Source organism: Papio anubis, chromosome 9 (assembly GCF_008728515.1).
Source record: "Papio anubis isolate 15944 chromosome 9, Panubis1.0, whole genome shotgun sequence".
Lineage (NCBI taxonomy): Eukaryota > Metazoa > Chordata > Mammalia > Primates > Cercopithecidae > Papio > Papio anubis.
This window is the reverse complement of record NC_044984.1, coordinates 105,601,529-105,614,699: the sequence shown is the minus strand read 5'-3', so window position 1 is coordinate 105,614,699 and position 13,171 is coordinate 105,601,529. Positions and strand designations below refer to the sequence as shown.

At 51.8% G+C, this 13,171-nt stretch overlaps 1 protein-coding gene across 5 annotated transcripts in view; it reads right to left on the bottom strand.

The window, feature by feature from the left end:
* CUX2 (cut like homeobox 2) overlaps positions 1 to 13,171 on the bottom strand; it is a 319,501-nt gene that overhangs the window by 38,407 nt on the left and 267,923 nt on the right. For all 5 annotated transcript variants that reach the window (XM_031650754.1, XM_031650756.1, XM_031650753.1 and 2 more), the window contains exons 9-15: positions 12,886 to 12,934; positions 7,166 to 7,270; positions 4,378 to 4,569; positions 4,234 to 4,292; positions 3,130 to 3,178; positions 2,937 to 3,036; positions 879 to 1,520 (exon numbers count right to left, since the gene is read on the bottom strand). In XM_031650754.1, coding sequence (XP_031506614.1) covers positions 879 to 1,520; positions 2,937 to 3,036; positions 3,130 to 3,178; positions 4,234 to 4,292; positions 4,378 to 4,569; positions 7,166 to 7,270; positions 12,886 to 12,934 — 1,196 coding nt within the window. The remainder of the gene's footprint in view (positions 1 to 878; positions 1,521 to 2,936; positions 3,037 to 3,129; positions 3,179 to 4,233; positions 4,293 to 4,377; positions 4,570 to 7,165; positions 7,271 to 12,885; positions 12,935 to 13,171) is intronic.

Here is a 13,171-nt window from a genome sequence, read left to right as displayed (position 1 = left end):
GGAGGCCAAGGCGGGTGGATCACCTGTGGTCAGGAGTTTGAGACCAGCCTGACCAATATGGTGAAACCCCGTCGCTACAAAAAATGTAAAAATTAGCTGGACATGGTGGTGTGCAACTGTAGTCCCAGTTACTAAGGAGGCTGAGATAGCAGAATTGCTTGAACCCAGGAGGCAGAGGTCGCAGTGAGCTGAGATTGTGCTACTGCACTCCAGCCGGGGCAACAGAGTGAGATTCCATCTCAAAAGGGAAAAAAAAAAAAAAAAAAGAAATGATGATGACAATGACTATGGCAACTGCTGCCCCTAACAGTTCTCAAGCAGCACGGTGTGCCAGGTGCTGTGGTCAGTGTTTGATGCCCGTTTAATCCTCATGGTGTCTCCTGGAGGCTGACAGATGCAGAAACCGGGGCACAGATGAAAGGAGTCGTCTGAGGTCACCTAGTGGGTGAACAGCAGAGCTAGGACTCAAACTCAGGCATCTGTGAGGCCACAGCTAGGACCCTTCACACTGATTACCCAAAAAATCAAGTCTGGTAAGGCTGACAGTCTTACAAATGTGTAAACTGAGGCTTGGAAGTGTTTGGTGAGTACCTGCCAGGGCAGCAGCTGGAGACTTTTCCCACCACCCTTATCCTGAGTGCCCCAGGAAGGGCAGCCTGTCTCTGGCTAGGGCCAGGAAGGAGAGGGTGAGGATGTATTTCCTGCTTTTACAGAGGGGAAACTGAGGCACAGAGAGGCAAAGTCACTGGCCCTGGGTCACACAGCCAGGTGGTGGCAGAGCTGGGTTTTGAACCCAGAGCTCATGTCCTCAGCCCCCAGCCCTGATGCCCTGGACCTGGCGTGGTGGCCAGCAGGGACAGGCCCTCTTGGGCACTCACCTCGCTGCCGCACTTGGATGGTCCTGAGCGCCAGCACGTTCTGCTCATCCGATAGGAACTGCTTCATCTTGATGAAGGGCTCCTTGCCCTTCACCGTGAGCTTGCGCCAGGGCTTGGGCCGGGCTAGGATCTCGCTGACCGAGCCCTGCGATAGCCCCAGCACGTAATGCCCAAACACCCGCTGCCCGATGTTGTGTTTTAGCAGCTGCTCCTTCACCTGGAAGGCGATCTCTGCCGTGTCCAGCTGCTCCTCCTCTGCCCCAGGCCCCGACGCTCCGCCCCCACCACCATCGGCAGGCTCAGGACCACCTGGTGGCTCAGGGCCAGGGGCCGGGGTGGCAGGGGCTGTGGGGGGCTTGGCGCCGTAGAAGGCTGGGGGGAACACCAGCAGGCCGCCCGCCTCTCCCTTGAAGGCGGCCGGGGGCATCATCAATCTCTCCCCTGACGCCAGGCTGGGGAAGGGGGACAGCGAGAAAGTCCGAGGGCCATCAGGCCCCAAGCCGGGGCCAAGCAGGGGCTGCCCGGGGCTGGGAGACAGGGGGTCTTCAGGCCCTGGTGGAGGTGGGAGCTGCTGAGGGGAGGGGTAGGACTGCTCCGTGCCCAGTGAATCCTTGATGGAATCGTCCTCTGATGGGTCTTCCTCTAGAACACCCAGACAGACAGACAGACAGATGGGGAAGACAATGATGAGGGGAGACAGAGACAGGGAGAAAAAGAACCAGAGGGGGAGACAGACAGACAGAGACAACGAGAAAGAGAGACACAGAGAGAAACCACATGAGAGGGACAGAGAGAGAGAGCGCGAGACAGAGACAACATGTGAGAGAGACAGAGAGAGAGATGATGAGAGAGACAGAGAAACCACATGACAGAGAGGGGCGGGGAGAGAGGCGGGGGAGAGAGGGACGGGGAGAGAGGCGGGGTGGGGTGGGGGAGAGAGACAGAGACAGAGACATATATAGAGACAGAAAGTCAGAAATGAAGGGAGGAGGAGAAGGAGGGAAGGGGTTGGTGGGGAGGTGGGGTGGGGAACAGTGCTATAGGCGTCCAGCAGCTGGAAGTGCCGACCTTGGCTGTTTCTGCCCTACCCCTCCATTCTCCAAGCCCCACTCTTCCAGGCCCGGTCCAAATGCCAGCTCTGGGGAGCGCCCCACCCCATCACCAAGAGCATCAGCCGAGAACGTGCCACGGGCCCAGCACCTTGGCCTCGGACGGGAAGTCGAACTCGCCACCACCTGCAGATGGGCCCTTGCTGAGCACCCACCCTGGAGCTGACTCACTAGACCTGCACCCACGAAGCAGGCCCCAAGGTCACACCCATTTTATGGATGAGGAAACAGAGGCAGCACAGAATCCTGCTGGGGTCACAAGGTTAAAAGGTCAGCGAGTGGCCGGGTGTGGTGGCTCACGCTTGTAATCCCAGCACTTTGGGAGGCCGAGGCAGGCAGATCACCTGAGGTCAGGAGTTTGAGATCAGCCTGGCCAACGTGATGAAACCCCGTCTCTACTAAAAACATAAAAATTAGCCAGGTGTGGTGGTGCATGCCTGCAATCCCAGCTACTCGGGAGGCTGAGGCAGGAGAATTGCTTGAACCCAGGAGGTGGAGGCTGCAGTGAGCTGAGATCGCACCACTGCACTCCAGCCTGGGCGACAGAGCGAGACTTGGTCTCAAAATAAAAAGGTCAGCAGGTAGCTGAGAGGGGGATCACGTCCGCAGCTTCCCAGTGGTCGGCTGTGGGGGTGCAGTGAGAATGCCTGCTTGTCCCCCTGTAACCTCTTCATGAAAGCCCCTGCAGCTCAAGAAGGCTCAGCAGGGAGTGGAGCCCTTTAGAGGGCCTTGGAAGGGCCCAAGCCAGCTGTGTGACCCCAACTGTGATGTGGGTGTGTGTGGATGCCCTGCAGGACAGGCACACAGCAGCTGCCAAATCAATGCACACCTGTTGTTTTGTCGCTCTCCTGCCTGCATGGAAGGCAGTGGTCCTTGGGCATGAGCAGGCCAGAGACCCACAGGCAGTCCCCGCCCCAGCCCTCAGCCCCAGAGTATCCTCCTCGCCTACCAGGGCTGGCCAGGAGGCTGGGCTTCTCCAGTAGGAATTTCTGCGCAGGGAAGAAGGCCTCCTTTGCAATAAGCAGTGAGTCTTCAGGCTTGGCCATGCCCTAGGAGACAAGAGGCAGGTTGAGAGGGCACCTGGTGGGTGGAAGGCTCACTGGGACAGCCCGTCCTGCAGGGATGGTGGCAGGGACACTTACCTGGGGGAGGCTGCAGGTGCTGGAGGCCAGCTTCATGGCTTTCAGGATACTGCCGGAGCAAGTGGAGAGGGTCTGAGGTCAGCCAGCCCCCGGGCTGGAGGAGAGGTCTTGCAAGAGGCACTGACCCGGCTTACCTCCCTGACAATGACTGCTCCATTCCCCAGAATCCCATTAATTCCAGAGTCATTGCAATCCCAAGCCTGAAGTAGCAGGCTCATTAACAGGTGGTAGTGTTACCTGAAGGGGTGTTGCCTGAACTGATCCCATTCTGGCCAGCTTGAGTTTAGCTGGTTAATGAATCACCTCCCAGTTACCATGCCCATAATAAGTTCCCTTGTATGGTCTGCAGGCAGATTGGTTTTTTTTTTCTTTGAGACAGAGTTTCACTCTGTCACCCAGGCTGGAGTGCAGTGGCACAATCTCTGCCTCCTGGGTTCAAGCGATTCTTCTGCCTCAGCCTCCCGAGTAGCTTGGACTATAGGTGAGCGCCACCACACCTGGCTAATTTTTGTATTTTTAGTAGAGACGGGGTTTTGCCATGTTGGCCAGGCTGGTCTTGAACTCCTGACCTCAGGTGAATTGCCTGTACAGGCAGCTCTTGATGGAAAACGACTGAAGATGGTTGAATTTCATTTTGCTTTGTTTTTGAGACAGGGTCTCACTGTGTTGTCCAGGCTGGAGTGCAGTGGTGCCACCACAGCTCATTGCAGCCTTGACTTCTCAGGCTCAAGTAATCCTCCCACATCAGCCTCCTGAGTGGCCAGATCAGCCTCCTGAGTGGCTGGGACTACAGCACGCACCACCACCACTCCTGGCTAATTAAAACTGTTTTTTTCTCGTAGAGATGGGTTATCCCCATGGTTGCCCAGGCTGGTCTCAAACTCCTGAGCTCAAGCGATCCTCCTGCCTTGGCCTCCCAAAGTGTTGGGATTACAGGGATGAGCCACTGCACCTGGCCTAAGGATGGTTAAGGTTTGATATCCACAGTGTTACTGGAGAGAACAAATGGGGTTTAGTAGGAGGGAGGAAGATGATGAACTATGCCAAGCGCTCCTGGCCAGGGAACAGTGCTGGGGGTCTGTGGAGCCCCACCCCACATGGTACCTCAGCTCCGTTTTAATTTCTTCATAGTCAGACTGGGCCTGGAGCTTCTCTTCCAGCTTCTAGAAGAGCAAAGAAAGATGGTAAGGCTGGTCTGTGTGCTTCGGCCTGGGGCCGCCTGCCCCCCGCCCCCTCCCCAGGACCCACTTCTATGGCCTCGGACTTGGCTGTGAGCTGCCGCTCCAGGTCAGCGATCTGGTTGGCGGATGCCTCCTCCAGTTCCTGCAGCGAGCTCTGGAGGTGCTGCACATCCTTTAGCAGCCGCAGGATCTCCCTGTCCTTGGAGGCCAGCGCGGCCTCCAGCCGAGGGCCCGAGCACAGAGCGAAGTTCACCTTATCCTGCAGGCAAAGGGGTCTTTGAGGGGCTGAGAGGTGAGGGACTGGGGTCCACAGGTCTGGCCTCCCCACCCTTGAATCCCAAACAGAATGTACATTTGTTGATCTGGATGATGGTATGGGGTGTGTTTGTGTTGAAAAATTCAAAGTGCTGTACACTTATGATTTGTGCACTTTTCCTTATGTATTAAGTTACACTTTGACTAAAAGATTTATTAAAAAAGAACAACCATGACAAAAAGAAGTAGTCAGCTGGGGTTGGGGATTGGGCGCTCGTGACAGAGGAATCAGCATAGGCAAACGTTTGTTTCTCGCTCAGGTCTGGCTCCTGCTCCAGGGGTATATCCCCATTCTAGGCAACAAGGGACCCTCAGGATTAGACTTGACACCTTGGAGCCACGGGCCACGTTATGGGTGGCTCCTTCCTCTGCCTAATTTGCTGATAGCCCCAAGACCTACGGCTTCTCCACATTTTAGGAAATGGCCCCTCTGTCCTGGATGAAGATGGAGAGGTTGCTGTTTGAGGAACCTGAAGTCAGGCTGATGTCAGGCTTAGTTACAAATAAATCTAAGAAACACTTAAAAAAAAAAACCAAACAAACAAAAAGCCCCAACCCAACCCCAGCTTTCTTCCATGGAGATAAATGCCAATTAAAACAGGAAGCGGATGCCATTAATACATTAAATTAATTAGCATCGAGTGCCACTGTTGTGCTCAGAAAAGCACACCCCCCAAACCAGCAAAGTTCCCTGGGGCTGATTAGCACAGGCATTTGCCGGGTTCCACGGGGGTTAATTAAGAACCATTGGCAAATTCCTCTATGAGGCATCCTCATGGGCTCTCTCACTCTCCATCTCTCTCCACACAGCCTCTCTCTCCTGTGTTCACTCTGTCTGTGTTATGCCATCACCCAGGCACATGGACACACACACCATCTCCTGGGACACAGACACAGGCTGACACACAAGGACACACCTATAGCCACAGCACACACTAACACATGTACTTTCCCAAATACGCTGACACACACAAATACTCATGCATCAAAGAGAGACACTCACAAGGACACATCATCACACACAACAGACATGCATGTGCCCAAAGAAGCTACATGCTCTCCTGAGCAAAAACATCCCAGACATACCAAAGACACATTAATAATTATACTAGTAGCATCAAATACTTAGTGAGCATATACAATGACCCAAGCACCATTTTAGGCACTTTACATGTAATCCATTTTTTTTTCAGAGACAGGATCTTGCTATGTTGCCCAGGCTGGACTCAAACTCATGGGTTCAAGAGATCCTCCTGCCTCAGCCTCCTAAGTGGCTGGGACTACAGGCATGTGCCACCATGCCTGACTCATGTAATCCTTTTAATAACCCTATAAAGTAGGTGTTACTTGTATAGATGAGGAAACTGAGGCACAGTCAGATTAAGAATATGGTCAGTTGCCCAAAGGTCACAAGTAGAGACATACATACACAGTAACACATTCACAGAGACTCATTGCAATATTCAAATGGAAAGAGAGACATAGACACCTGGGCCTGTATATGTGGGTGTCAGATGAAGTGAAAATTATGCTCGCAAGTTCAGGTTCATGGGTGGAGAGGGAAGTCACCCTGGAGCAGACCTGTTATTATGTAAGGAATCATGAATCTCACCCCTTGGTATGCAGAGATCTGGAAAGAAGGCAGACCAATTCACATAATGAACCCACGGCTTTCTGGGAGAGCCAGGATGGAGACTGCTAATATAGGACAGAAGGGTAGGTTGGGGTGGCCTTGATGAAAGTCTCATCAAGAAATGACACCAGGACCCCAAAGAGGCACAAACCAGGAGGAAAGAGAAAGATGAATTGATTAATTAGGCCTAACACAAGAACCTCAGGGTTGATCACCGAAGACTGGCTCTTCACAGCATGTGCCGGGGGTGGGAAATCCCCCTAGAATCACCTGGCATGATTTGGAAACCAATGGCTGAGTATGAATGTTAAATTTTATCTTGGTGTGTGGCCCCACTGCAGTCCTGGTGATGATTGCCTATTGATATGTTGGCTGGCTCATACTCCTAAAAGTACCCAGTTTTGGGACTGAAAACCAGCAGGGGCATCACCATCCCTGGCATCCACCAAGCTGCTATGACCAGTGTTCAACAGCGACACCTGGTGGCATCCACAAAAACTGCATGCTGCTGTATTGCCTCAAACTCACTCTCCCCCACGTCCTTGCTGGTGCATCTGGCAATCAGAATGATCTTTGGTCTGAGGAAGTTTCTGGCATTCTTGGACAACTGGGGGTAAGGGAGGCCTTCAAAGGAAGATATTGGAACTCCTGGTAATAAAGGATATATGGAAACTTAGGCTTGAAAAGTAAAGAACTGTGGTTGTATTTTTATCCTCAGCTGATGTAGCAGGTCATAGTGATTACATTCAGTGTATGCACAGAGACCCACACACATTCACACTCCCAGTTTCAAATGGATGCACACAATCAACCACAAAGTGTCACTCACATGCTGAAACCCACAAACTCATCCATTCCCGATCTTTCCCTCTGCCCTCCCTGCTCACTTCCCCGACCCCATCCTTACCCCACTGGGCCCCTGGGGAGAGCAGCAAGCCAGGCGGATGGAGCTGTTGACAGAGGCCAGCTGTTCCCGGAGACTTTCCACCTCCCGCTGGGCAGCCTCAGCTCGCTGGGGAGAAGGGGACAGCGTGGGCGAGAGGTGAGCATGGCCACTGCAGAGCCCACTCTGCACTTCCACCTTCTCCCTGCACTGTCTCAGGCAGGGTTTGGGGAGGCGGACCTCCGAGGGCCTCAGGTCCTGCCATCCTAGTCCCGGACCCTGTCCTGGAGCTATGAAGACCAGTCACAGAGCCCTGTCTGGGCTGGGGACAAGAAATAGCAGCCTCTGAGGTTACTCCTGAGCTGAAAGGACAGGAAGAAATGCCCCTCTGAGGAGGTTCTGGGTTCTTGTGGGGTGCGTGGGACCCCCAGGGAGTCAGAACATTCCTGCTCTACAAAGGCAGGGAGAGAGAGGCTGTCTGGGTGGGACTGGCAGGTTTTCACACATTTCTAGATACTTCTGTCTGCCACATTAATTTCAGGCCTGGCTAGTCCGAATGCAAGAGCTGTCCCAACTCTCATGCCACCTGGTATGGACTGAGTTCCAGACACAGCATCTGCAGAGGTGCTTTCCCAGCCCATAGGCTATTGCAGCCCCTTGGCAAGTCATTTCCTCTCTAGGTCTCAGTTTATTTTTATTTATTTATTTATTTATTTATTTATTTATTTATTTATTGTGATGGAGTCTCACTCTGTCACTCAGGCTGGAGTGCAGTGGCACAATCTTGGCTCACTGCAGCCTCCCCCACCTGCGTTCACAAGATTTTCCTGCCTCAGCCTCCTAAGTAGCTGGGATTACAGGTGCACACCACTACATCCGGCTATTTTTTGTATTTTTAGTAGAGACAGGGTTTCACCATGTTGGCCAGGCTGGTCTTGAACTCCTGACCTCAGGTGATCCGCCTGCCTCAGCCTTCCAAAGTGCTGGGATTATAGGAGTGAGCCATCATGCCTGGCTCAGTTTCTCTTTTTGAAACGGGGGGCAATAAAAACATCTAACAAAAAGGGGTTTTGAGTGGTTAAAATCAGAATGCAACAGTTCACTAAACTGGGTCTATGGTAGATTTTTTTTTGTTTTTCTTTGAGACAGGGTCTCGCTCTGTCACCCAGGCTGGAGTGCAGTGGTGCAATAAAGGCTCACAGCAGCCTCCAACTCCCAGGTTCAATCGATCCTCCCATCTCAGCCTCCTGAGTAACTGCGATTACAGGTGGGCACCACCATGCCTGGTTAATTTTTGTAGTTTTAGTGGAGACGGGTTTTGCCATGTTGGCCAGGCTGGTCTTGAACTCCTGGGTTCAAGCAACCCACTTGCCTTGGCTTCCCAATGTGCTGGGATTACAGGCCTCAGCTACTGTGCCCAGCTGGTAGATTTCTTTCTTTTTCTTTGTGTGTGTGTGTTTTTTTTTTAAAGACAGAGTCTTGCTTTGTTGCCTAGGCTGGAGTGCAGTGGTGCGATCTTGGCTCACTGCAACTTCCACCTCCTGGGTTCAAGCAATTCTCCTGCCTCAGCCTCCTGAGTAGCTGGGATTATAGGTGTGTGCTGCCAGGTTTGTCTAACTTTTGTATTTTTAGTAGAGATGGGGTTTTTCCATGTTGGCCAGGCCGGTCTCTAACTCCTGGGCTCAAGCAATCCATCCACCTCAGCCTGCCAAAAGTGCTGGGATTACAGGCATGAGCCACCACACCCAGCTGGTAGATCTCAACTCTTCAAATTTCTACCTAGAAGGAAGCACCCAAATGTTAATACATTTAACCTTGTGGCTTTGGAGAGAAATCTGGGCTCACATCCTGACTTTGCAGCTTTCTGGTTATGTGATCTTAGGCAAGAGGATTCATCTCCCCAGCCTCAGTTTCCCTATTAATAAAATGGGGATTATAAAGGCAACTATCTCATAGGGTTGTTCTGCAAATGAAGTGGTTTGGCCAAATGCAATTTGGTACATATCTTCGCTTGGTGCCTGGCACATATAAATGCATCAATAATTGGCTAACTTTGTTAACATCATGAGGGTATATTACTGGAGCCATTACTTAGAGAATTGAAAGAGCTGTGGCTGTATTTTTACCTTTGGCTGGTAATGCAGGTCATAGTGATTATGTTTAACTCTATACTGACCTTGACAATCAGGATGCTATGCCCAATGTATGCATACTGAGACCCACACACATTCATGTTCACATTTGATTTATTTATACGTATCTTGCCTTGTTCCAGAAACGGTTCAATTTTGTTTTAGGAAGAGTTTCCTGGTGTGTGGGACTGTAAAGGAAATATTTTTATGCTTCTGTATAGTTAGGGCTCTCTGAGCATATCTGATTGAAAATTGAGATCTGGACTAAAGGACAAGGCTTGGAAATTCAACTCATGGCTGATCAGCTACTGAGAACCCCAGAGGTTTCCTTCCCTGGAGGTTTATGTGTTTAGACATCAAGGGTGGGTGAGACACACAGCACGGAGACAGACCCTGAACAATCAAGCTGGGTTTTAAAGCAATTAGTTGGGGCTAGGCATGGTGGCTTATGCTTGTAATTCCAGCACTGTGAGAGGATTGCTTGAGGCCATGAGTTTGAGACCAGCTTGGGCAACATAGCAAGACCCCATCTCGATGACAACAACAAGAAGAAAAAATCACGGGTGTGGTGGTATGAACCTGTAGTCCTTGCTACTTGGGAGGATCCCCTGAGCCCAGGAGTTTGAGGCTGCAGTGAGCTATGATCTTGCCATAGCACTCCGGTCTGGGTGACAGAGCTGGACCCTGTCTCTTGGAAAAGAAAAACAAAAAAAGCTACTAGTCTTATCTCCCCCTCAAGAGATGTGTTTCCATTCCAAAGACTAAAAGCCAGGTCTTTGTCTCTGTCCACATGACACTTGGGAGGTAGATTCTTTCCCTCCCTCTCTCAGAAGGTCCCTAGGTGAACACTTAGATTCAGAATTGGGGCAAACTCAAGTACATGTGGGATGATAGCTGGCTCTCATTTTCTCACCCCAGGAGTAAGAATCGGGGCAAACTGGTGTGGTTATTATCCTGTAAGTAATAATATGGATCTGCTGTACCCCAGCATCCTCATTAAAATAGTATTAATAAATACAGAGATTAAAAACCTAATAGAGTGACATTTATTTTCTTCTCCATACGTCTCTATAATGTGTGGGTTTTAGTTTTGGACTTAGGAGAAACATTATGAGAAATGCTTCCTATGCTTTCTATTCCAAGTACTATAAGATCGTTTATTTTATTATTTATTATTATTTTTTTTTGAGATAGGGTCTCACTCTGTCGTCCAGGCTGGAATGCAGTAGCATGATCACAGCTCATTGCAGCCTCCATCTCCCTAGGCTCAGGTGATCCTCCCACCTCAGCCTCCTGAGTAGCTGGGACTACAGGCGTACACCACCATGCCTGGCTAATTTTTAAATTTTTTGTAGATATGGGGTCTCCCTATGTTTCCCAGGCTGGTCTCAAACTCCTGGGCTCAAGTGATCATCCCACCTCGGCCTCCCAAAGTGTTGGGATTAGAGGCATGAGCCATTGTGTGCAGCCTTGCCCGTTCTTATAAAGTTTTATTGGAATACAGCCATGCTCATTCACTTACATATTGTCTATATTTTCATGCTATAATGGCAAAGTTGAAAATCTGTGTCAGAGACTGTATGGATTGCACAGCTGAAAATATTTACTCTCTCTTTACAGAAAGCTTGCCCTCCCCTGGGTTAGACGATGGGGCACCCTGCCGAGGAACAGCACACAGCTGTAAAACAGAGGAGCTGCTTTTTATACTGATACGGAAGGAGCTCAAAGATATAGACAGGGAAAAAGTAAGGTTCACAATGGTATACATAGTATATTATTATTTTGTTTTTAAAAGGGGTGGCTGGGCACAGTGGCTCACACCTCTAATCCCAGTGCTTTGGGAGGCCCAGGAGGGTGGACTGCTTGAGCTCAAGAGTTTGAGATCAGCCTGCACAACATGGCAAAACCGCATCTCTACGAAACATATAAAAATTAGCCGGGTGTGGTGGTGCATACCTGTAGTCCCAGCTACTTGGGGGGCTGAGGCAGGAGGATTGCTTGAGCCCCAGAGGTTGAGGCTACAGTGAGCTGTGATTGCAGCAATGCACTCTAGCCTGGATGACAAAGTGATACCCTGTCTCAATGAAAAGGGGGCACTGGTTAAAATAGATATATTCTGGGCAACATAGTAAACCCTCGTCTCTACAAAAAAATACAAAAAATTAGCACAGCGTGGTGGTGCAAGCCTCTGTTTCCAGATAACTGGCTACCTGGGAGGCTGAGGTGGGAGGATCATCTGAGCCGGGGAGGTCAAGGCTACAGTAAGCCGTGATTGTGCCACTGCACTCCAGCCTGGGCGACACAGTATGACCCTGTCCCCCTTGCCCCCCCAAAAAAGATATATTCGTGGGCTTGTGAATGGATTGACCATCTCTGGAAGGAGAACCCAGGGGCTGCTAAGAGAGGCTGCTGCAGGAGAGAACTGGGAGGAGGGCTGGACTTTCCAAGACAGGCCCTTGTGTAGCTTCTTGAGTTCTGAACTACATGAATGCATTACCTATTCAAAAAATCACACTAAAAAGGCTATGTAGCCCATACAAAATGGGGCTCACTTAATGGTCATTTCAGAAAACTATGCTGGACCTAAGCCCAGGGAAACCACTGCGGTCACTACCACCACTGTGACCTCGCCCTGTCTTTGGCCTTCCTGACCCTCCTAGGGGACACTGCTTCTATAGGGGTAGGGGCTCATAGAGTCTCAGCACTTCCAGCCCAGGCCTGCACCTTCGGGTGGCTTCCCAGGGACATAGAATCAACCCTTTTATCCAAGTCTCCTCTGCAGGAGGGAGTGCCCCCACCGTGCCCATAGAGCCACACCTCGGGCCTCTGCCCCTGCTGAGCCTTCTACCTGGCTGCCCTCCCTCAGGGAACAGCATCAGGACTCTGAAACCCAGCTACAAAGTCTCTTCCAAGAGGCCCCTCTTAACTGCCCCTGGGGAAAATGACCTCTCTCCCTGAGGGCCCGCAGACCTCGGGGCAGGTGGGTATCTTCTCCCACCCCACAGACAGGAAGATGGGCCTAGGGACAGAGGGCTCGAGGCCCTGCTGGCCTCTCCTGGCCATGTCTCTGGCTGGTGGCACTGCAGGGAGCTGGGGGACAGATGTGGTGGACACGCAAGACTCTGGGCTAGAGCCCCCTGGCTGTGGTCGCCCTTCTTTTAAAGTCCTGCTTGACTCTGCCCACCAGATGGCAGCACCTCTGAGCTGGAGGAAGGCAGGATGCAGGAGCCTCACTTAGAATCCGTGCCTAGATACGCTGTCATTCATTCTTTGGGTCTTAGCTCCACATCCTTTCCTCTCGGATGTCTTCCTGGACTCCTGCAGTCTGGGTCAGGGGCCCCTTCCTGCCTGTTGCTGCTTGGAGCACTCTATTTCCAAGTGTGTCTGTCTGTATTCCCTACCCCAACCCCCACCCCGGGCCCACCCTGGGAGCTTGGAGAGGGCAGGGCCTGGGGCCCAGACCCCTCCTGGCTCCCTTACATGGCATGCACAGGACCCACAGTTGAATAAATATTGGCGAAGCTCCGTCCCTTCCTCCTCGTCTGGCCCGAGACCCCCACCCCAGGCAGAGGGAACCTTTGGCACCCACGGGCGGGAACTGCGCCTCCTCACCTGATTAGCTTTCTCCAGGTTGGTCATGATCAGGCCGACTTCATCTGCCCTGAGACACAAAGATGAGGCCCTGAGGAAGGGCTTCCAGCGGGCTCCAGGCCTCCGCCCCTCCTGACACCCCCAGCCCCTGCCTGAGCCCAGGGGAGGGCTGAAGGCACTCCCTTCCAGCCTTGCTACAGGAGAGAAATCGGGCTGGGGAGAAAAGAGCCTAGGCTGTGAGGAAAAGGGAGTAGCGCGTCAGCACTGCACCTCTTCCAGGCAGTCTGGCCTCCCCTCTCCCCCAGGG